The 25,061-nt window shown below is 36.0% G+C and overlaps 1 protein-coding gene across 4 annotated transcripts in view; it reads right to left on the minus strand.

The window, feature by feature from the left end:
* LOC143028292 (REST corepressor 3-like) overlaps window positions 1-25,061 on the minus strand; it is a 59,377-nt gene that overhangs the window by 10,643 nt on the left and 23,673 nt on the right. For all 4 annotated transcript variants that reach the window (XM_076190164.1, XM_076190163.1, XM_076190166.1 and 1 more), the window contains 5 exons: window positions 21,874-22,019; window positions 12,418-12,520; window positions 11,991-12,101; window positions 6,549-6,687; window positions 294-457 (listed from right to left, as the gene is read on the minus strand). In XM_076190164.1, the coding sequence (XP_076046279.1) occupies window positions 294-457; window positions 6,549-6,687; window positions 11,991-12,101; window positions 12,418-12,520; window positions 21,874-22,019 (663 nt within the window). The remainder of the gene's footprint in view (window positions 1-293; window positions 458-6,548; window positions 6,688-11,990; window positions 12,102-12,417; window positions 12,521-21,873; window positions 22,020-25,061) is intronic.

The raw sequence follows: 25,061 nt of genomic DNA on the forward strand, positions 1-25,061 counted from the left end.
AGGCAGCAGTAATACAAAAGCATTTCATTATTCCTTTATGAGTAGAGATTTTACTCTGACACAAATGAATGATATGTGGCTTTGGACCATGGAGGCTCTCCCAAATAGTCTCTAAAGTATTGATTGCATGTCACCATGCAGTTAATATTGGGTCAAGTTTTCTGCTACCCATTTATACACCAGTTAGGGTTGTTTATATTCCTTCAACATCCAATATTACACCTGCCTTACCCTTGCTTGAAAGGGTATGCTATATTTACCAAATTTTACTGAATGAATGAATGAATTCATACCTCATTTTCATCTGCTGGACCATGTTCAGCTTCCCATTCTTTTAAAACAGTTTCCAGGTTGAAGCGTTTACGATGTGTCACAAAGAAGCTCCTAACATGGTTCTCGGTTTTGTTCCCAATGATCTCTGCAATTGCCTTGAAGTTCTTCCCAAACTGACGTACACCTGAGACAATATATAAAAAAAATTACAGACAACTATAAACATGCATGTATAAAATTTAAGTGTGTTCATATACAAAAAAATAAACTAAGTTCAACTACTGTTTTGAATTGCCCATCCCCCCTTATATGGAGAAAAAATGTTTAGTACACAAACATGCACACACATGTAAAATTATCAGTAATCATCTTACATCATCTACGCAGTATATCTACCAGTAGCCTCAGAGAATGCAAATAAGATTCTAGGACTGATTGTGTGATCTTCTGATCTTAACCACTTCAGTGCGAGTCAAATTCTCGCATGCCACATCGGCTGCCACATGTACCATACATTACACTACTCACATTACAAAATATAAAGTCATTGCCATATTACTCGTTCTCTTTTGCTCTGAGTAATAATAAACACGGAAAACATGATCTAGACTGTTTACAGAATTCAGGGGTAACTCATGTGTATACAACTACAAAAAAATATATATAATCAAGATGCCGATGCCGGCATCCTTGTGTACCCACTCACACATGATGACTCTTACGTAGGTGTCATCATATTGAAGAGGTTAAAAGTCTATCTGTCATTAACAAGCTAAATAATTCATTAGTTTGTCCACATCACTGAAGAAAATCACTGAAAGCTTAATCTGGCCCAGACCAGAATACATAGAGATGATGTGGTCATCATACTTAATGAAAGATATAAGAAAAATAGAAAGAATACAAAAGGTGGCAACCAAGATGTTCCCTAGTCTAAATGACAGATATATGAGGAAAGATTGAAAAAACTGGGACGTTCCTCTCTGAAAGAGCAAAGAGAGAGAGAGGCAACATGATAATGATGTTTAAACTGGAGACAAGTGTAGAGGAAGTGGACAGTAAAGAATTACTGGTATGAAAAAGATCAACAAATGGTCATAGTAAAAAAATGAAAAATAATACAAAACTGTTTAAAAGATGTCAGAAAGTATAGCTTTCCACACAGAAATGTAAACTTATGGAATGAATTGGATGAAAATATAACCAAAGTCAACACTATATAAAAATTAAAGGCAAAGTTTGACAAATGGAAGAAAAGTAGATGGCGCCTCATGAGCATTGTTCTAACCCTGTACACAACAACTAGGTAAATACATGCACACACAATAGTTAAGTCTGAAATAGGCAATTAATGTCTTAGTATCATGAGTGATGGTTAAAACTAACAAATAGATGAAATATAACAAAGCAGAGATAATAGAGAAATTGGTGATAATATAGGCAAAAAGAAGATACATACATATACCAAAGGCTTTTTTCCCCCTTATAAGGGAGGTAGCCAAAAAACAAAGTCATAAAAACCACTCCCACCTATTCCATCCCTATCACACTCCACTTCCCTCCACCCTCTTCCTTCCCTCTTATCTTGGAACCTCCTGGATGACAGGTCATCCCTGTATCTTGTCCACTGCCCTGAGTCATAAGCAGTGTCGCAAGACACAGCACATTCCCTCAGCCCCCATCCATTCCACCTCATGGATCATAACAGCATCCATATACAACCATTTTCCATTTACCCCTATCTTCTGTCCTCTCACGTCCTTCCTCAACAGATATTCCCCTCTTCCCCAAAGCCCCTTTTACCCCATCCATCCTTTTCATTCTAGGTCGCCCCCTCATGTTCACTCCTCCACATCTGCCTTCCACACCTCTTTTACTAGTCTTTCTTCACTCATTCTTTCCAAGTGTCCAAACCATCCCAATACTCTTTCATCAACCCTATCTCCCAACTCCCTTTCCATCCCTGTTCTCCTCCTCACCTCCTCATTTCTCACTCTATCCAACCTACTAACCTCTATCATACTTCTCAGACACCTCATCTCAAACATAATCAAACTCCTCTCTTCCTCTCTTATGTTCCACGTTTCTGCCCCATACAGTGCTGTTGGCACAATCACTCCTTCATACAATCTCCTCTTAGCATCCATTCCCAAATGTCTATTTCTCATTACACTTTTTAATCCACCAAGGAATTTACTGAAGATAATATCGTATTAACAAAACAATAAAAGGTGAGACATTTGTTACAATATGTCAACAAAGAAAGAATCCAAATTGGTTGTTGATGGTGAAGAACAAGATGACGAATTTAGAAAATTACTGTTAGAATTAGGAAATGTTGAACAAGGAAAAACAAGAATATAATCAATAAATGAATGACTAATAAAGGTAGTAGAAGAGATAAAGAAAACAAAAGAAGAAATTACATCAATAAAAAGATATATGGATAATCACACAACAATAATTGAACTAAAAGATAATTTGAATGAAACATTAATTAATAAAGAACAATTCAAGTTGGATTTATAAGAAATAAAGAAGAATGATAATAAACTAAATAAGAAAAAGAAAGAACTGGAAGAATGTGTAAAGCAAAACAAGGAAGACACCAAGATTAATTTAAAAAAATATTAAAGAGATTAAAGAAAGGCAAAAAGGGTTGCTGAAACTGGAAGAAAAGGAACAAATGCAGCTAAAAAAGTTATGGAGAAACATAAAGAAGAAATAGATGTAAAAAGTAGGAGAGAAAAATGCTGATAATTAAATGTACGATTAGACAAGCAGAAAAAAAAGTTTAACAGAAGAGGTACACTGACAAAAAACAAGAGAAAAATCCTGGGAAAGGTGGCAAAAAAGAAGAATTTAAAGTGTGGAAAAAAAAACTCCCTTTATCTGATTCTGCATGACACAAAAAAATGATCTGACACTCCCCAACTCTCCCCTAAAAACATGAACAACCAGAACATTTCCTATCCTTCCTTTGGATATTATTACAGTCTTTTAATGCCTTATCAACTACCTTTCCATCCACCACATGTTATTTTATTTATACTTGACTTCTTAAATAATGTTTGCTGTCATCAACCCCCTTTCTAGACACCTTCAACATCAACTCTAGTATAATTTCTATCTGGCATTTCAAAATTTCCATCTACTCCATTATGTCCTATTTTGTAACCAATCTGTGAATGCTTGCTTCTTCTCTTCTACAACCTTCTTTGCTTCATCATCTCACCACTCACTACCTTTCCTTCTATTTCCTCCCATCCTCCTTGTTCCACACACCATCTTTGCACACCTTGTGACTCCCTCCTTGAACTATCCTCCTTCTTCCTCTCCTAGTTCTACTCAATCCTGCACTCCCACTCCTCTCTCAGCTTCTTGTACTCATCCTTTTCTTTCTCATTTAAACAGTTTACTCACCTCCCTCCCTTCTGTCCTTTTCCTCTTTCTCCATCTATCCCCCATTCTCAACTTACCTTCCACCAAACAATTATCTAATTTTCCCCACTCTCTCCCCTTACAACATGTACATCCATAACTCTTCCTATTCGTCTCCTGGTTACCACTATATATATACTCAATTAAAGCCCTATCTACTACCCTTCCATCCACCACCCTCTCCCATGTATACTTATGCTTGACTTTCTTCCTAAATACTATTTTCTATCATCAACTCTTTTTCTAGACATATCTCCACCATCAACTATCCACTATGATTTTTTCCTGGAACTCCATACTTCCAAATCACTCCATCTATTGGTTCATTTCCTACCCTAGCATTAAGGTTTCCCAATACAACTACATTGACATTTCTCCATAAACCTGTTATGCAATCATTTAAATCTATCCAAAAAGCCTCCCTTTCCTCTACATTCTTGTCACTACCAAGGCCATATGCACTTACAAAGACCCTCATCACCCTTTCCAGTTTCACCTTCATCTACATTAACCTTGAAGAAACCTTCCACTCCACCACATGCTTACCCATCTCTTTACTTACTAGTATAGCCACCCCTTTTCTCCATTGTTCTCTCTTTACCCCTGACACCAAACTATACTCTCAAACTCAAATTTGCCCCTCCTTTTTAACTTAGTTTCACTCCATGTCAACACATCCAACTTTCCTCTCATAAACATACTGCCTATCTCTTCCTTTTTACTCTCATCTGTACCAAATCCATGTACATTAAAAGACCCAAACCTTAGGGTTCTAATTGGAAAGCTCCCAGACCCTCTTATGCCTTTGCTTTTTTTAAGAATGTCCTCTTTGCCTAGTCATAATCCCTGTTCTGTTTTTGTTGCCTTTTATGACTCTATTGGGAACACTCGGAGGCAGTGTTCTTTCTTTCCTACCACAGGGTTCAGCAAATAAGTAAATGAATATTCAGAGAAGTGGTACAGGTCAGTATAACCCTTTTCATATGGTGCATCATGTGGCACAAGTGGGTATGTAAGGATGCAGGTGTTGGCATCTGGATTATATTTATTTTGTAGTTGTAGCCGAGTGACCCCCATATTCTGAGAACTGGCTTTATCATATTTTCTGTGGTTATTAATATTCAGAGTGAACAAAAATGAGTGATGCATCTGTAACTTTATATTTTATATAATACAGCTATGACTTTATATTTTGTAACACAAATATTGTGATGCATCATCAAATCATCGTACAGCAGGCATCTGATGCTGCCCATGAGAATTTGACTTGTATTGAAGAGGTCAAGAGTGGGGAAACAGTATAACAGACAGTCGCAGTATAATAAAGTAGCATAATTTCTCTATGAATAGAAATTTCCTCTATCATAAACAAAATGATGTGTGGCTCTAGTCCATAGGGGGCGCCCCATATAGACCCTAAAGTATCAGCTGCATGATACTAAGCAGCTTTCAACCCCAGAATAACATGTAGCTAATACCCCATATAGGGAAATTGCATACACTGCAGGCAAAGATTTACAAGGGGGAGGATGGCAACAAGTTGAAAGTAAGTCTCAAAGGAGAGAGGCTGGCTTTAGGTATTTGGAGTCGCATGTGGCAGGAAAGGAAGGAGTGGAGATGGAAGTCCATTGTAGACTGTGAGAAGCAAGTAAATGCCTTAGGGGATTAAAAAGTGTAATGAGAAATAGGCATTTGGGAATGGATACAAAGAGATTATATGAAGGGATGATTATGTTGATAGCACTGTATGGGGCAGAGATTTGGAATTTGAGAGAGGCAGAGATGAAATGTTTGAATGTGTCTGAGATGAAATGTCTGAAAAGTATGGTAGAGGTTACAAGGTTGGATAAAGTGAGAAATGATGAGGTGAGGAGGAGAGCTGGGGTGGAAAAGAAGATGGTAGATAGGGCTGATGAAAGAGTATGGGGATGGTTTGGACACATGGAAAGAATAAGTGAAGAAAGATTAGTGAAAGGTGTGGAAGGCAGAGGTGGAGGGAACTTGAGGGGACGACTGAGGATGTGATGGATAAATGTGGTGAAAAGGGTGCTGAGCAAGGGAGATGGCAGGAACTAAGGGTGAGTGAAAAATGGCTGTGTATAGATATTATGATGCAAGGAAGGGAAGGGTGGGGGATAGGGGTAGGTCAGGGGGTGGTTATGTGTGAATGATATTTTGATGTAGCACAAAGGGATACCTCTTATGTTTTCTCCTTTTATGCATGAAGGAAGTGAGAAGGGGGGTCACTGATTAAGTGAAGCAACTTTGCTGTGAATGTACTGTGTCCTGCTACACTGCTTCTGACCCACAGCAGTTAGCGGGATGCAGGGATGACCCATCATTCATTAAGAGCTAAGATGAGAGGGGGGAAAGTGTGGTGGATGGGAGTGGAGTGGGTGGGAATGAAATGTGTGGGGGTGAGTATATGCCTTTTAATTTGGCCACTTCCCTAGTAAGGGGGAAAAAGCCCTTGGTATATGGATATACATATATATATATACATATATATTCCATATATATATATATATATATATATATATATATATATATATATATATATATATATATATATATATATATATATATATATATATATAGTTATATATAGTTATATATAGTTATATATATATATATACATATATATATATATATATATATATATATATATATATATATAGAGAGAGAGAGAGAGAGAGAGAGAGAGAGAGAGAGAGAGAGAGAGAGAGAGAGCCTTTAATATGCAAGGTAAGCTGAATAAAAATAAAGTTCCCATTATGCATTAAAAAGACCACATCCAAACCAAAAGAACAAAAGAAGAAACTACAAAGTCTCACCTTGCACAGCAAGGAGAAGCTCATCATTGGTCCACTTGGCATTAAAACGGAAAGTGGGGTTGGAGGGCCGGAAAGAACTGATACCATCTCCAGGCAACATGGCCCGCAAACCAGCAATCTGTGCCTTGTTGTTCTGCACCTGAAACCCCAAGCAAACACTCAGTTAAACATCACCTTCCTAAATGGGTCTCTCTTCTTTTACTTTAGTAAATTATTTAAGTTTATCATCAATTTACTAAATGATGCTTGCCATGGCACAGATTGTTACAATACAGTAATTCTATGGCCACTTGGGCAATTACATATAACGAGGCACACATACATACATACGTTTGGTAGATAGCAGTCAAGGTATACCCATCTTTCACCTATCCCATTCCCAACCAAAAACCATTTGTTGCCTTTTCTATCTTAACTCCTTGTGGGTGATGGGTTATTCCAATTTCCCTGCCCACTGCTCAAGTCAGCAGCAACACACAGCATCTCTATAACAGAGCCCAAGTAAATCTGGTTTATCCCACTGCTTTATTACATGGCAACTATCCCCACTCATCCACCTGAGAAACTATTGAGCAGAAAAAAATATATCACTTCAGACCACATCAGTTTCTTGTCCCTTAATAACTATTCTTTACCAACACTTATTTCTTGCCCTATCCCTTCCCTGCTTCAGTGACATTCCTATTCCACCCAGTACCCCTTTCAACCTATCCATCCACCTCATCCACCTAACTCCCAACCACTCCTTTCCATGCATCGCAGCATCATCCATATATAACCATTCTCCACTCGCCCCTATCTTCTGTCTTCTCCCTTCCTCAACAGACATCACCCTTTCTCAATGCGCCTTTTACCCCATCCATCCATCTCATCCTCAGTTGCCCCCTCATATTCACTCCATTCATATCTGCCTTCCATACTTCTTTTACTAATTTTTCTTCACTCATTCTTTCCACGTGTCCAAACCATCTCAATCCTCTTTCATCAACCCTATCTCCCAACTCCCTTTCCACCCCTGCTCTCCTCCTCATTTCTCACTCTATCCAGCATAGTAACCCCTACCATACTTCTCAGACATTTCATCTCAAACACATTTAAACTCTTCCTCTCTTATCCTCCATGTTTCTGACCCATACAGTGCTGTCAGCACAATCACCATTTCATACAATCTACTCTTAACATCCATTCCTATGTCTATTTCTCAATACAATTTTTAATCCCCCAAGGTATTTACTTACTTCTCTCAATCTACATTCTACCTCCACCTCTACTCCCTTTCCCACCACATGCACCTCCAAGTATCTAAAGCTATCCACTTCCTCCAGCCTCTCTCCCTTAATACTCACTTCCATTTTGCTGCCATCCTCTCCATACATCTCATCACCTTACTTTTACCCACATTTACCTTCAACTTCCTCCTTTTGCACACCTTCCCAAACTCTGTCACTAACTTCCTTAATCCTTCCTCTGATCTTGCTACAAGTGCAGTGTTGTCAGCAAACAACAACTGGCTTATCTCACATTTTCCTCTTTTTTCTTTAACCATTTCCAATCCCCTGCCCATTACCCTTGCATTTACCTCCTGCACCACAGCATCCAGGGCAATGGGCGAGATGCTGAGATGACCTGTCATCCAGGAGCCAAGTAGAGATGGAGGGACGGGTAGTGAATGAGAGTGGAATGGATGGGGATGAAATGGATGGGAGTGGAATTATGGCTTTTGACTTTGGCTACCTCCCTTGTAAAGGGGATAAACCTCTTGCTATGTGTATATACTCTCCTCCTCACCTTTCTCACTCTTTACATCCTCATAACCCCAACAACACTTCTTAAACACTTCATATTAAACTTATTTAAGCTTTTCCAATTTGTCTCCTTTAACTCAAATTCTAAGTTTTTTCCATATTCCATCCTTTCATGGTACAAAGGAAGTAAAAAAGTAAACTCGGAAAGGGACCTAGGAGTAACTATCTCAAATGACATGACACCAGACAAACACGTCAACAAATTAGTTGGAGAAACTTTCAACTTATTAACTCCTTGGATGCCAAGAATAATACAACACCTCATGGAAGTCATGCCAAGAACAAAGAATACAAATAATTAGGGAAATTAGACCAACGACTCTGGGGAAGGATTTGGATATAACAGACCAGATTAACCACTTCGGTACAATGATGCCTGCGTAGGCATCATGAGGCGCGAGTGGGTACACGAGGATGCCAGTGTTGGCATCGTGATTATATATACATATTTTTTTTGTAGTTGTACATGAGTTATCCCCCAGATTCTGTGAATTTGTTTGATCATGTTTTCTGTTTATTAGCATTATTCCCCATCTTCTCCTTTTCTGCATGAGGGGACGGAGAGGGGGGTCGTCGATTTAATGAAGCAGCCTTGTTGTGGATGTGCTGTGTCTTGCAACACTACTTCCGACCCAGGGCAGTGGACAGGATGCAGGGATGACCTGTCATCCAGGAGGTGCTAAGATAAGAGGGAGGGAAGAGGGTGGAAGGGAGTGGAGTGTGATAGGGATGGAATGGGTGGGAATGGTTTTTATGCCTTTGTTTTTTGGCTACCTTTCTTATAAGGAGGAAAAAAAGCCTTTAGTATATGTAATGTAAAAGAGAACGAGTAATATAGCTGTGACTTTATATTTCATAATGTGAGTACTGAGTTGCATCTTACATATGGCAGCCAATGCTCCATGGGAGAATTTGACTAGTACTGAAGTGGTTAATAACATATATAGGTTAAGCAAGTATAAGAGAAATTGTGCACATCTAATGAAAATAAAGTTTAAGTCACAAGTCATGGCTAAAGTAGTACTCAGCAAGTCTTAGAAGTTAGCAAAAAAAAAAAAAAAAAAAAAAAAAAAAAAATTAGGAAAGATGCTAACAGAGAGGAACAGGCATAGACATGAAAGCTCATAGAGATTAAACTCTCCAAAAAAATTTAATATACAGTTGGAGAACAACAGATACATCTGGAGAGGAGAAAGAGAAGATAAAAAGGGTAGAGGGGTAATGTTTGTGGTGACAAGTGACATAAAGGTGCAAGAAGCAAATCTGAGTGAAGGCAAGGATGAAGTAATTCACCTCATGATTAGTACTTGCAAAGGAAACACTACAAGAATAATTAGAATAGCATATGCTAATGTTATTGGTTTACTTTCAGCAAGGTTGAAGATAAATGACTACTTAAGATAAACAAGCCTGATATTTTACGTCTGGTGGAGACTAAACTCTCAAAATATTTTGATATACAGCTGGAAAACAACAGATACACCTCATGGAGAGGAGACAAAGAAGATAAAAAGGGCGGAGGAGTAATGTTTGTGGTGAGAAGGCAATGATGAAGCAATTCACTTAAAGATTAGTACTAAAGAGCACAATAAAAGAGCCTTCATAGTGACATATGATAAGACAAGACTTTGGAATGAAACTGAATATCAAGAAATATTATATACAGCTCTTTTCCTAAAGAAAAATATTGAACAAAGTAACAATATAGTCATTATTAGAGATTTCAATTGCGGTGAGGGTAACTGGGAAGAATGAAAAGCAAATGGCAAAGAAGATTCATCAGGAAATACCCTGTCAAGTATAGCAATGGAGAACATAATGACCCAGTTGATAAACGAAGTGATCCAGGTAGGAGATGACACTCCCACAAGATTAGATCCGTTACTAACCAAAGACCCAGACATCATCAGTTCCTTGAAATATCTCTACCCCATAGGTTAAAAAGTCACCATGTTACAACTGAATTTCAACTGGAGGATGAGGAAATAGAGCCAAGGAATCAACCACACAGGTAAGGGAGACTCAATTTTAGGAAAGCAGATTACTTAAGGTTGAAAAAATTCTTTGAAGAAACCGGGAAGAATTCATGAACACCACAGGAATATGGAGGAAATGGGAAATCATTCTTGACATTTACAACCTAGGAGTGAACAAACATGTGCCAAAGATCAGAGAAAGGAAGAAGCAGAAACAGGACTGGTTTAACATAAAGTGTGAGATTGTAGGGGATGGAATGGGTGGGAGTGGTTTCTATGCCTTTTTCTTTTTGGCTACCCCCCCCCCATATAAGGGGGGAAAAGCCTTTGGTATATGTATGTATGTATGTATGTGAGATTGCAAAAAAGACCAAGAATATGGCTCGAGGAAAATGGAGGAAGAAAAGAAGCAATAAAACAAAAGAAACTTACAAACAAGCTAGGAACAACTATATGAGAATTCAAAGAAAGTAAGAAAATTTTGAAAGAGGTATAGTAGATAAATGCAAAAATGAACCAATATTTTTACAGGTTTATAAATGGTAAATTGAGACACAGGGAAGAAATCACCAAGTTAATAGTGGGTGGTGAGGTCTTGAAGAGGCTTCAGCTCAGGCAGAAATAATGAAAGTTTCCAATTGGTCTTCGCAAAAGAGCTCAATTTTTTGGAGGAAAGTAAATATAAATGTGGTAGGGAAGTGCTTAATCTCCTGGGATCAGTGGATGTGACAAAAGCTTCAGGACCTGACAAAATCTCAAACTAAATAATTAAAGAATGTATGGAACAACTAGCAGACAAGATCCACATTCTTATTACATGTTCACTGAATGAAGTCACTGTGCCGCTTGATTGGAAAAGGGCAAACATGATGCCAATTCACAAAGGGACAAGGAAACACCACTAACACAATAGTGAAATTATGTGAAAGGATTGTGAAAGATTGATAGATCAAATATTTTGAAAAGATGAACATTGTTGAAAGAATTTAAAGAAATACAGTTTTTCATATAGATGTATATGTGGAATAGCTTAGGTGATATAGCCCAAGCTCTAACAATACATGAATTCAGATTTAAATATGATAATTGGAAATCAAGGATATGGATTAAGTTGAAACTGTACATGAATTTGAGTCAGTGTTAAAAAATTAGAGAACAGCAGATGAGACCCAATGAGTGTTGCTCTTTTCCTGTATACTACAATTAGCTAAATACAATTTGGTAAATACATGTACTGTAGAGCTTATATTTATTTATGCTAGTTTGTCATTAATTAAAGTGATTTTCAGTAAAAGTTGATTTTTACTACATGAATGAATAAAGGAGATAGGGCTGCTATAAATAGTCATGGTGAAATGTTCTCTGCCCCCACCACAACCTCAAAGTCATCTGCATACAACAACTGGCTCTTTTCCTACTTCCCATGCAGTTAAAAGGCCAGTTCAGTATTTTGGACATTATATTTACTGATTTGGCCATCCCTTTATTAAGAATTGTCACATATTACTGTATCATTCAATACATTATTGTATAACTACATTCTTTAGATGAATGTACATTTTTCTCTCAGAGAGAAATATCCTATAAAAGCACTAGTATGACCTTCTTGCATTAGCAAATCTATCTTGACCTAATCTACTTGGATAAAGACACTCATATACCTGTCTCTTTAAGGCAATGACTTCATTCTCCATGTGCTTGAGGATTTGTTGACCAGGGTGTTGAGCAAGTGGTGAATTTGAATTTGAGGGAGAGACCATTGCAAGTAAGTCCTGAAAGATTGTATTGATATTAGATGCGTTCACTGTATACAATGATGTTGAATCTCATCTAATAATGGTGCTTAAGCTTCTTTTTTTAAATATTTTTGCAATTTTATCCATTAGTGCATATTATGCACATCTATTCCCCACCTAGATTCTAGTCTCAGTGACCATATGAGCTATTCATTTCTTTAACAGTAATTACTTCCAACCTAAGCAAGTACATTATGTATATTTCATATAATGAAAGGGGAATTGGATAAGTACACATGTCAATAACATTCTAATAATACCTACTTTAACTTTTCATATCAAGACACCTCACCTCATGGTTGATGTACATCCCACGGGGAGGTCTTCGCTTGTGCTTAATAAGCTGCTTGTCACGCTTCATTGGACCAACTGTTGGACGCAAACAACCTGTCCGTCTGAAAAGTGATACGGAAATTCCATGATAATAAAAAGGGAAGCCATACTCACATTTGTACATTCATAAATAAATAAAAAACCAACATTAGAAGGTTCCTGTATCACTAGATATGTCATTATGTAGATAATTTAATGAATTACACCAGTCCACAATATAAAGGAAAACTATTTGCTTATAAACAAATGAAAATGTCAATAGGATTGGAGTTATAAGTAACCATGTATATATTGAACTGCATTCACTAAATACCCCCAACCCAAACTACATACATACATTGTATGCAAAACATATATTACCAAATATATATATATATATATATATATATATTTGTAAAGAGCTGAACTCCTCAAAATAAGTTTATTCCTAAATTTCAAACCCTGTACATTTATCACCAGGTAGGACACCAGTTCACAAAAAAAAAAAATATATATATATATATATATATATATATATATATATATATCAATAAAATACACATACATTTACACATGTATACATAATACTTAAAATCAAATATAGTGGAATAAATAAAAATAAAATTCTTCTCTGTACATATATATATATATATATATATATATATATATATATATATATATATATATATATATATATATATATATAATTATGTATATGAGAGAGAAATTCACTAGTGACAGCAATTTTTGGCCACCCGTAAGATTACCTTCACAGAGCCTTAACCCACTACACCACAGAGACTAAGTCTCAGTGGTGTAATGGGTTCAGACTCTGTGAAGGTAATCTTACGGGTGGCTAAAAGCAGTGGGTTCGAATTCTATATGCAACTGTCAAAAAAATTATCATATATATATACAACCACTCCTCATTTAACGACGACAATTGGGACCAGCGCGCCGTCGTTAACCGAATTGGTCGTTAAGCTAAAGTGTATACATATACGTACATGTACTGTATGTACATTGTCCAGCAATACATGTATCTTTATTTTCGTGTATTTTCCCTCTTTTATACAGTACATTAAAGCTTTATTTACTGTTTATTTACGGTGGTTAGGTTCCTGAAATTACCGTATATGACCAAATCCGCATATGCTGACATTCCATATTGAATACCGGGTAATTTTTTTAGTTTTGACCATGGGCGCAATATAGCAATAGAAAATTAATTATTAATATTGTAAATTAAAATGTATCAATGTAATATGCAATTTTGTGGGCGGAAATGAAAGTAAAAAATACCATGCTACAAGAAAATATGCTAATGAACGAAGTCGGTAGCATAGGCTCGGGACGCCATCTTGTCGTCTGCCAACGTCTCTCACGACGACGACAACGAGGACGAGCCGGATGACATTTAATTTGCAGGTAATGATTTATCAAACACAGGTCAGGTTAGTTTAGTTTAGGTTAGACGAATTTATCATCCTTTTATTTCTTCGACATCGGCATCTATCATAACAAACATGGTGTACCATTCGTCCGACACGACTTCGTTATTTACGAAATTTGTTTTAGCACCTTTTTTTTTTATTTCCGCTCACAAAATTGCATATTACTTTGATACATTATAATTTACAAAATTAATAATTAATTTTCTATTGCTATATTGCGCCCATGGTCGAAACTAAAAATTTACCACTACCGGTATATACTGTACCCCAGATAGTTTTTGCAGCTTGCAGGATGGTAATGTAGACCTAAGCTTCAGAACACTTTACCTCACAGCTAATATCCACCGTACAAGTTCAATTATAACATCATACAGATTTGCCTCAGCCAACTTAATTATCGTACATGACGTCGTAACTTTGGGAGATTTACGTTAAACGAATATTGGTCTGTCATAAAGCCCGTCATAACTCCACGTCGTCGCTAACCGAGTAGGTCGTTAAACGAGGAGTGCCTGTATATATATATATATATATATATATATATATATATATATATATACAGTCGTACCTCGGTACTCGACCGCCTCTATACTCGACCAAATCGGTGCTCGACCAAAAAATTCGAGTAGAAAATGCATCGGACCTCGAACAGATTTTCGGTACTCGACTAGCTCGAACAGCGGGTAAGCGTCAGTTCGACTCAGACCGCCAGCGGAGTAAGACGTATGCAGTTTGTTCGAGTATTTCTTCCCAGATTTAAACTTTTTCGTGTTGCTCTAGCCCTTAATAATGGGTCCAAAGAAAGACAGTGATAAGGGGAAAATTGGTTTCGGTGTTCGAACAAATCGGTGCTCGACCAACACCTCAGAACGGATTATGGTCGAGTACCGAGGTACGACTGTATATATATATATATATATATATAAGTACTGTTTTGAAATAAGAATGAAACAAGTAGACTTTTCGTAACAATTTTATATTTACATGAAAGCCTGTACTGTAACCTACTTTTCAACATAATTACGGAATCATCTGACCATGTTTAAGTTTGTTTGTGAATATTTGAAATGCCTCCGCTGATTGAGAATGCCTCCGACTGTGAAATACAAGCTGTGATTCGTTTTCTTACTGCTAAAGGAGTGAAAGCATCTGAAATTCCTCGTCAGATCAGTGAAGTGTATGGAGAAAACATTACGAGTGATGGGATGGTGCGGAAATGGGTGAGAGCTTTTAAAGATGGCCGTACAAATGTGCATGATGAGGAACGAAGTGGACGACCTTCACTAATTACTGATGGTTTGGTGCAGAAAGTACGGCCATCTTTAAAAGCTCTCACCCATTTCCACACCATCCCATCACTCATAATGTTTTCTGCATACACTTCACTGGTCTGGGGATGAATTTTATGCCTTTTCCTTTTTGGCTACCTCCCTTGTAAGGGGGAAAAGCCTTGGTATATGTATGTATGTCTTTCGAGCGGAACCATATCAAAAGCCTTCACAAAGTCCAGATATATTAAATCTATATTATTTCTTTTGTCATAATTTGAGATGACCATGTTGAGAATTTGATTATGTTTCTGTCTGAATCCATGCTGGCTATCATTTATTAAACAGTAATTTTTTAAATGGTGTTCAATAGCATCTCTGACGATAGTTTCCCTAATTTTTCCTATGACTGAAGTTAAACTTATAGGCCTGTAGTTAATTTGCTTCTTTTTGTTACCCTTTTTGAATATGAGGGTAACATTAGGTAACTTCTATTCTTTTGAGACATCTCCAGATATGGTGGATTTTCTTTTTTTTATATATATAATTTCTAATGAAACAACAATTTCATTTTTCATTAATAACTTTGAGTTTTTCTTTACATCTTTTAATTTTTTCTTTTGTTATATTTACAGTAGTAAATTTCCCCTAGACTTATCACAGGCTTCAGGTAGGATTTAAATGTGTGGTGTTTCATTTACAAATATTGAGTTAAAACAGTTGCTTAAAATGTCACACATTCCTTCATTCAAGTATTCAAGTTGACTGTCAGTAGATAATAGTGGACCAATGTGATGCCTAATAACCTTCTTATCTCTAATGTAACTATAGAATTCTTTGGGATCTTTAGATTCATCAGCAATATTAATTTTGTATTGTCACTTTTTTTTTTTTTTTTCTTTTTTAAATCCCTCTGTATTATCACAACTTTGATAGTCATTAGATGCACCAGAACACTTGTATTTCCTATAAGCCTGTCTCTTTTCAGCAATACTTTTTTTGGTTCTTTGTCAAGCCATTTTGGGCAAGCCTGATTTGGGGGTCATCTGCCCTTACAAATCATCTTAGTAAGCATATTTTGAAATATTTCCCACGTCTGATCTATAGGTCTTTTGCTTAATTTTGCCTCCCAGTTTGTAAGCTGAAGTTCCTGATATAGTCCTATGGACTGAGCTTTACACAACTACCTAGTCTAAATTTTATTTTGCGGTTTGAATCTAAGTCACTACTTATGATGGTTTCATCAACTTCTACATCAGTTATCATGTTTTTGCAGCTAGTGATGAACAGATTGAGTATGCATCCATGCTTTGTGGGCTCTTTTATGTGCTAAACTAAATAATTGTCACCGAGAAAATCTATCAGGTGACTACCTATATTGCCATGTATGAGGATCGTTCTATCAATGTTGGTAAAATTTAAATCGCCAATTATTAGCAAGTCCTGGTTAAGAAACTAGACAGTTATGTATATATAAATATATAAACACACATACCGGTAGGTCTCTTAATCCAACACTCAACAACTGCCACTTATATGGACATTTGGGCCCATAACATAAACCCAGTTTTGAAATTGGTAATATTTCATATTCTCAGCCAATTCCTCAAGTGGATTTATGTCCTGAGCCCATGACAAACCCACTTCTGAAATTGATGGTGTTTTAAGTTCTTGGCCAATTCCTGAAGCGGATTTATGTCCTGAGCCCAAACATCTGCACAAGTGGCAGTTGATGAGTGTTGGATTAAAAGACCTAGGTGTATTTACCTAGTTGTATTTACCTAGTTGTATTTTACAGGGAAGGGGAGCTATGCTCATGGTGTCCCGTCTTCATATCTCATTTTATCTAAACTATTTTTAAATTCATGTATTGTTTTTGCACACACCACTTTCTCATCTAACTTGTTCCAAATGTCTATTACTCTGTGAGGAAAGCTGTTCTTTTTCAGATCTCTTCTATAGCTTTCTTGATTTTCTTTCCGTGTCCTCTTGTATTTCTATCATCCCATTTTATTAGATCCTCTCTATCAATAATTTCTATGCCTTTCATGATTCTGTAAATAGCTATCAAATCTCCTCTCTCTCTTCTTTGCTCTAGTGTCTGTAGCTCAAGTTTTGCTAGCCTCTCTTCATATGATAGTTTTGAGAGTGTTGGTGCCAATTTTGTAATTGCTCTTTGTATTCTTTCAAGTTTTTTTATACATTTTTTTGTACTTGGTGACCACATCGTTGCTGCATATTCCAATCTTGGTCTTATCAAAGTGATTAGTATTTTCTTCACCATTTCTTCATCCAGGTATGTAAATGCCACTTTGATTCTTATTAAATTATAAGTTTCTCCAAAAATCTTATTTATATGTTTCTCAGGTGACATATTATTCATAATAATGACTCCCAGGTCCTTCTCATTTTCAACTTTTTTTATTCCTTTTCCCAATTTATATGATCCTATTATTCTTTTTTTGCTTTTTCCAAATTCCATTATATTACACTTTTAGTATTGAACTCCATCTCCCACTTCCTACTCCATTCCCATACTTTATTTAGATCACTCTGTAGTGACTCACAATCTTCTTCCGTGTTCACTTTTTTTAATAGTTTTGCATCATCTGCAAAGAAGCTCATATAACTTTCAATTTCTTCATCCATATCATTAATATATATAGCAAACATTATTGGGGCCAGAACTGTTCCTTGTGGAACACCACTTATTACTTCATCCCAATTTGAGTGTTTGTCTCTTATCACTACTCTCATTTTTCTTTCTTGCAAAAAGTCTTCCATCCATTTAAGCAGTTTGCCCTGTATTCCTCCTTCAGTTTCTAATTTCTTAAGCAACTTCTTATGTGGTACTTTGTCAAAAGCTTTTTTTAGGTCTAAATTTGCACAATCAGCCCATCCATCTCTTTCTTGTATTATATCTATTAGCCTTGAATAGAAACATATCAAATTGGTGACGCATGATCGTCCTTGTCTGAATCCAAATTGCCTTGGATTTAGCATGTTGTTTTTTTCTAAATACTTTACCCATCTATTTTTGACAATTCTTTCACAAATTTTTGCTATTGTACTTGTTAGAGAAACTGGTCTATAGTTGGTAGGGTCTTCTTTATTTCCCCCTTTATAAATAGGTACTATATTTGTTTTGTTTTTTTCAATCTTTTGGAACTTTTCCTTCTTTCGAGGAACTGTTTATTATGCTATGTATTTTGTCTGCCAGTTCATTCCTGCATTCTTTCAAAATCCAGTTTGCTATTTCATCTGGTCCATGCGATATTCTGACATCAAGATTACTCAAGTGTTTCATTATTTCATTCTTTGTTACTTCTATTTCTTTCATAGGGGGTGACTTTCTCTTCCCATTCAATCTCTCCAGGTTGTATGTTCTCCCTTGTAAACACCGATTTAAAATGCTTGTTCATAATTTCTGCCATTTCTATTTCCTCTGTGTATTCAACTCCTTGTCTTAATTTCTCTAAATCTTGTTTGTTTTTCAGTTTGTTGTTTACAAATCTGTAAAATAGTTTTGGTTGATCTTAACATTTTTCAATGACATCTTTTTCATATTTTCTCTTTTCCTCTCTGCACACTTGTACATATTCATTTCTATAACAAGTATATATTTCCCATTTTTCAGGTCTTTTGTCTTTCTTATATTTGGTCCAAGCTTTATCTCTTTTGTCTTTTAGCTCCCTACAACTTTTGTTGTACCAGCACTTTACATATTCTTTTTCTTGCTTTTGTCTTGGGACATACTTTTCCACTCCTCTTTTTTTTTTTTTTTATAAATTTTTGTCAAAATATTCCATTTCTCTTCCACTGTTGTTTTTTCTTTGTATATTCCTTCCCAGATTTCTTTTTGAAAGAATTCTCTTATTTTATCAAAGTTTGTTTTTTCATACATCATTCTTCCTTTTCTATATTGTTCATTTCTTTTCATGTATTTTTCCTCATTTAGTTCCAGTTCAATCAATATGTGGTCACTTTTACTTATTGGTGTTTTATATTCAATCTTTTCCACTATTTTAGGTTCAGATGTGATTATTAGGTCTAGTCTCGATAGTTCTTCTTCATTTCTATACCTAGTGTTCTCTTGTATCCATTGTGTCATTGTATGGTCAATAATCATCTCGAGTAGAACATTTCCCCACGAGTCATCTCCACACTTTACTGTCATCTCTTCCCAGCAGACTTCTTTGCAATTAAAGTCGCCTATCCTAACTATTCTTTTTCCATCTTCCATTATCTTATTTAATGTTTTCCTTGTGTCTTCTAACATACTTTTATGTTCACTCTCTTCCCATGAGGCTGTTTTTGGAGGCACATAATTTATCACAAAATTTCTGCTCTTCTTATCTCTGTCTTCCACTTCAATCATAATCATCTCTACTGTATTGTTTCCATATGTGACACTCCTCACATTTATATCTTAGTCAGGAACACAACTCCACCCTCTTGTTTTGTCTCTCTATTTCTAATCCAATAATTATATGCGTCATGTCCTACACTGGTGGGTGGTAGTGGACCTTTCAATTTCGTCTCTATAATTCCCATTATGTTCGGTTCTTTTAGCTTCAGATAATCATTCACTTCATTCAATCCTATTATTAATCCATCTATATTTGTGTAAGACACTCTTAATTTTCTGCTACTTCCATTGTATTTTCTATTTCCCTTTTGCTTTTCTTTGGTATGGCCCATCTCACTTTCATATTCACTATTATCCAATAGAATTTCTCTTTTTCTGTCTCTGTTCTGTTCTCGTTTTTTTCCTTAGCTTCTTGGCTTTTCATTTTTTCCTCCTCTCTTTCCTCTTTATTCATTTCTCTTTTTATCCATACCTTTTTATATTGTTCACTGTTTGCTAGTTTCCCTGTTTTTGCTGAGACATTCTTTGCTGACGTTTGTGACCTGAATTTAATCTTAATTGGTCTAGTCTTATCTGTACTATATTTTCCGAGTCTATACATCTCTTCAATTTGTTTCATGATTTCAGGTTCATCTTCCTGAACTAATTCTATTAACTGTTTACTTTTTCTTTTTCCTCTTTGATTCTTGTGGTTCTATTTAGATTATACTTCTATTCCATTCCTAATATAATAATACATTTCTTTTTATCTGCTAAGTCTCTTACTATATTCTCCTGTCTCATCACTTTAATAACTGAGTCTTCAGTTTGTTCTTTCATTTGCTGTTTTATTATGTCAGTAAATGCAACTTTACTGTTCTCTTGGATTTTTTCCAACCCTGTGCTTCTTTTGCTATGGACTCTTTATTCTCTTTATTATTCCTCTTTAATTCCTCATTCTCATCTTTTACTTCTTTTAACTGTCTTTTTAATTCTTCTATTTCTTTAGTTAGGTTTTTGTTCACCTTCTCTAATTCTTCCAATTTTTCAACTCTCTGCGCAATCTTTGTTATTTTACCGAACCTACTCTCCCAATGTTCGGTCATTTTCTCAAGTTTTTCCTCTAGTCTTGCTAATTGGGGGAGGTTGGTGTCACCCCCCCTCTCATTAAATTCCTGGAAATTATTATCTTTACCTTCCATTGTTCTGCTCTTATCTATATTTCTAATCTTTACATTTTTGTTAATCCCGTCTTCACCAAAATCATCATCGGTCCTTCTCTTGTTTACAAGACGCCTGGCCTCCTGGACCAAGTCCTCCCCGTCCTCATTTCCTTCCATTTCCCTCAGTAATCCCTCCCCTTCTCCTTTTTTATCACCTTCCCACTACACCACGAGCTTTCCCCTTCCCTGTATATACAATAAGGTACTTCCTTGATGTTGAGATCCACGAAAATTTCACTTTTTCTTCAGAACTCCAATCTTCACCGTCCATCCGACGAATGTGTGTGTGTGTATGCACATATATATATATATATATATATATATATATAATATATATATATATATATATATATATATATATAGATATAGATATATATATATAGATATATATATGATATATATATATATATTATATTATATATATATATGTACATATATACATACACATAAGAAATTAGAAAGAATCCAAAGACCAACAACAAAGTCCTTGATAGAGATGATTCACTAAAGTGGGATAAAAGAAAAACAAAGAGGACACGAAAAGAAACTTAAAAAGAATAGTTATTGAAGAGATCTGAAAAAGAATAGTTTTCCACACAGAGTGGTGGATATCTGGAATAAATTGGATGAGGAAACAGTGAGTGCAAAAGCTATACAAGAATTTAAAAACAAACTTGATGCCGAAAGATACAAAGAGCATAGCTCTCTTCCCATAAAATACAACTAGGTAAATACACAGTATTTCTGCCCTGAGTGACTTATGAACCTGCCCATTGTTGGCAGCCAGTTATCTGTGAGCTATGAACTTCCCACATAAGAGGCCTGGAACAACAGATTAATTGATCAGCCTCTAACACATTGCAAGACAATTTTCAAATTCACAAATTAATCACCTAATCTGGTAGCCCCTGTGCTTCACAATTCATGAATTTTTTCTATATGTACAGACTAGCTCTTAATATCTAACAAGTGGTACACAAATGACAGTTTCTTTTGATAAGACAGCAACACAAACTGTAAAGAAAGCATTAACAAAGTTTATTTCATAAAACAATTTTGCTAAGGCAAGTAAACAGATGTCACTCCCATAATTTATTCCATGAATCACTAGATAGACACATGCATTCTAGGTCTAAAACCCACTTCCAATGGTTGTAGCAGGTTAGACACTGAAGTCCTTTGGGTGTTTCATTGAGACTAGTAGCAGGTACAGAACAGTTGGAGCAGCTTTTGGTCTCCTCACCAGGCTTGACATCATCTTCATCATCAGAACGCTCAACAGTATCACCCTGGTGAGACAAATAAGAGTGGACCATAAGACTGTGATATTAACAATATAAATTTTTAAAACAACAGTTTAAATAGAGGAGAAAAAAAATCTATGCTTAAATGAAATCCATGTGCATTCTACCATGTTGAAAATTTCAACTTTTAACCTTAACAGTTTTCTGAGGATATTAAAAAATATACAACATAACATATGCAAAGGTTGCAAACAGGGGGCAGGTTAAGTAGACAAAATCCACATCAAGGACCCACTCACTCCTTTCATTTCAGCACTTAAGGGATGTAGGGTTGTCCTGCTCTGTCACATGACTTGGATCAATTACACCTCTTCCAAAGCAGGTCCCAACAGTTGAAGCTGGTTTACCAGAACCACCACACCACCACCATAAAGTGACACCCTTTTCATCCATTCATTTATAGAGCTCATTAGAAATAACCCTTTGACACCTGTCATCTCCTCATAGCATTCTCCTAAACCCATGGAAGCCCAAAAGACATCCTTACCCTCAGCCAAAAAATTCTCATAACTTGCAACAACTTGGTCTATGTATCTTCCTCCTAAATCCACACTGCTCTTCTCTTACTTCCTCTATTCACCTCCTAATTCTGGAGGGTAAATTAAATCACCAGTTGTCAGCTCTCCTTGTGTAAAATGATACATGAAAGTAGCTGAAGTCATGAGATCTTGATCAAGGTCCAGTGACTAAATACCAGCCTCTTGGGAATGTATCTCCAGTTAGTGATGGTGAGGGCAAATATGGGATTTAGGGACAAGCATTAGAAATAAATCTTTCTGACAGCCATATCTGCAGGACAACTTTGCACTCTCATTCATTACTGGTCCCTTTCTTTGTAATCAATCAATCAATCAATCAATCAGTTACCCCAGGTCCCACTTGCAGGAGACACACATCTCCCAGATAACCAGCAACAGCCATCACACTGGCCCATACATTAATCAAGGTAGAAATATTGTGTTGCATTGAAATTGCTAGTGCTGGGCAGTGTAAGACAAGGTGCTCAGTGTTTTCTGTGTTATAGTTGCATCTTGGGCAATTTGATTCTGAGACAACGCTTTCTGTGCTGGTTCTGTATTACTGCTGGATGATGACATGAATATTGGCATGCCAGTGTGGTTCTGGCTAACAAAGAACTAGAAAAAGAAGAACAAGAAAAAGAAAGAGGAGGGAGGGTCGCTGTGTAAGTGAAGCAGCCATGCTGTGGATGTACTGTGTCTTGCTGCAATGCTTCTGATCTTGGCAGTGGGTAGATGACAGGGATGACCTTTCATCTACAAGGAGTTAAGATGAGAGGGAAACAAAGTGTGGTAGGTGAGAGTGGAATAGGTTGGAGTAGGTGTGGGTCTTGATTGGCTATCACCCTTATATGGAAAAAAATGGTGTGTGTATATATATATATATATATATATATATATATATATATATATATATATATATATCACGTATATAATGCACATATATATATATATATATATATATATATATATATACACATATATATATATATAAAGAGAGAGAGAGAGAGAGAGAGAGAGAGGAGATATAGAGAGAGAGAGAGAGAGAGAGAGAGAGAGCTTGAACAGCTTGTTTTGTGATCTTAAAGTCAATGTGTTTTCGGTGGATGTATTGTGTAGTATAGGTGGCTGATTGGCATATATGTTTTAGTAGTATACTGTTGGTATATATATATATATATATATATATATATATATATATATATATATATATATATATATATGTATATATATATATATATATATTGTCATGTTTCACATTCCCCTATTCGTCTACACACTTTTCTTTCTTCTCTTTTCCTTTTGCGTTCTCACACTCCACACCATTTTCATGTGTTCTGCTTTCTGTCACAATGTGGAAGACCCAAAGGTCTTCGATGTTGACATTTTTATGGTTAGCCAGTGGGCACCTAGGATGGTCCCACAGCTTGGGTTTCCCCTGCCAAGCACAAGCTTTCACTGCCTTTGGGTTCAACCAGCAATTCAAGGGGAATTGCCGGATCATCGTATGTATATTTTTATTGTTTGTATGTCTTTTAATATTTGTGGGTTGAGATATGAGTCCCATAAGTATTGTAATGGGCCCTGAATAGGTTTAAGATTAGTAAGGTGTAGGAGGTTTTCTTGTGTTTAAAAAGCCAGCCAGTCCATGCCTTAAGCGGTTTTTGGCAACCCCGTGGTCATTTCAAACTATGTAAGGACTGACCAGACAAGGGTTGAGGCTTTTTCCCATCTTCTTTTCTCCGAAGAGGAAGCTGTCGCCTTCCATAATTTTAAGGTAATCCTAAGTATATTTCTCGTTACCCTTTTGTTTGTACTTCAGTGTGACACGTGGTGACAATTATTTATCTTAACTTAGGAGTGTTTTAATTTTGGTTTAGCAGTAGTAAAAGTGGGAGTCTTTTAATCAGCTTTAGTAAGATTTTAACCTTATAGTATTATTGTGCTGCACTTTGATTTGCATATTCTCATCATTTGTAATTTTTGTTGTTACAAAGGCCAAAGTTGTTAAATTTTATAGTAAATAAATGTGTATAAATGTGATAATAATATCTTGTTTGAAACAAAGTTCATTAATCACAGCCTGACAGTAGAGAATTCAATTTAAACCTACTGCCAAGATTGTGACAATATACACATACACATATATATATACAGACGCTCCTCAACTTACGTTTTAGTTACGTTCCGAACGGCCGAACGTAAGTTAAAAATGAACGTAAGTTGTTACTGTACTATACATCCGTAAATTCTATTACCGTATCTTATAAAACACCCCTAAATCATTAATTATACACTTAACATTGTAAAATAATAACATTAATTTCAAATAAATTAAATTCAAGCAACATAAATTGAGATGGTGGAGGAGGAGGAGGCAAGGCACATTCAGTCTGTCGTTTGTGCCATGTAAACAATGGACGCAGCGTCATGCGTAAGTATCGTTTGAACTACGGAAAGCGCGCTAAACTAAAAAATTCACTCAAAAATTTGCCTTATGAAGAGAGGC

The sequence above is a fragment of the Oratosquilla oratoria genome, chromosome 9 (genome assembly GCF_046742065.1).
Source record: "Oratosquilla oratoria isolate Oo_2021 chromosome 9, ASM4674206v1, whole genome shotgun sequence".
Taxonomy (NCBI): domain Eukaryota; kingdom Metazoa; phylum Arthropoda; class Malacostraca; order Stomatopoda; family Squillidae; genus Oratosquilla; species Oratosquilla oratoria.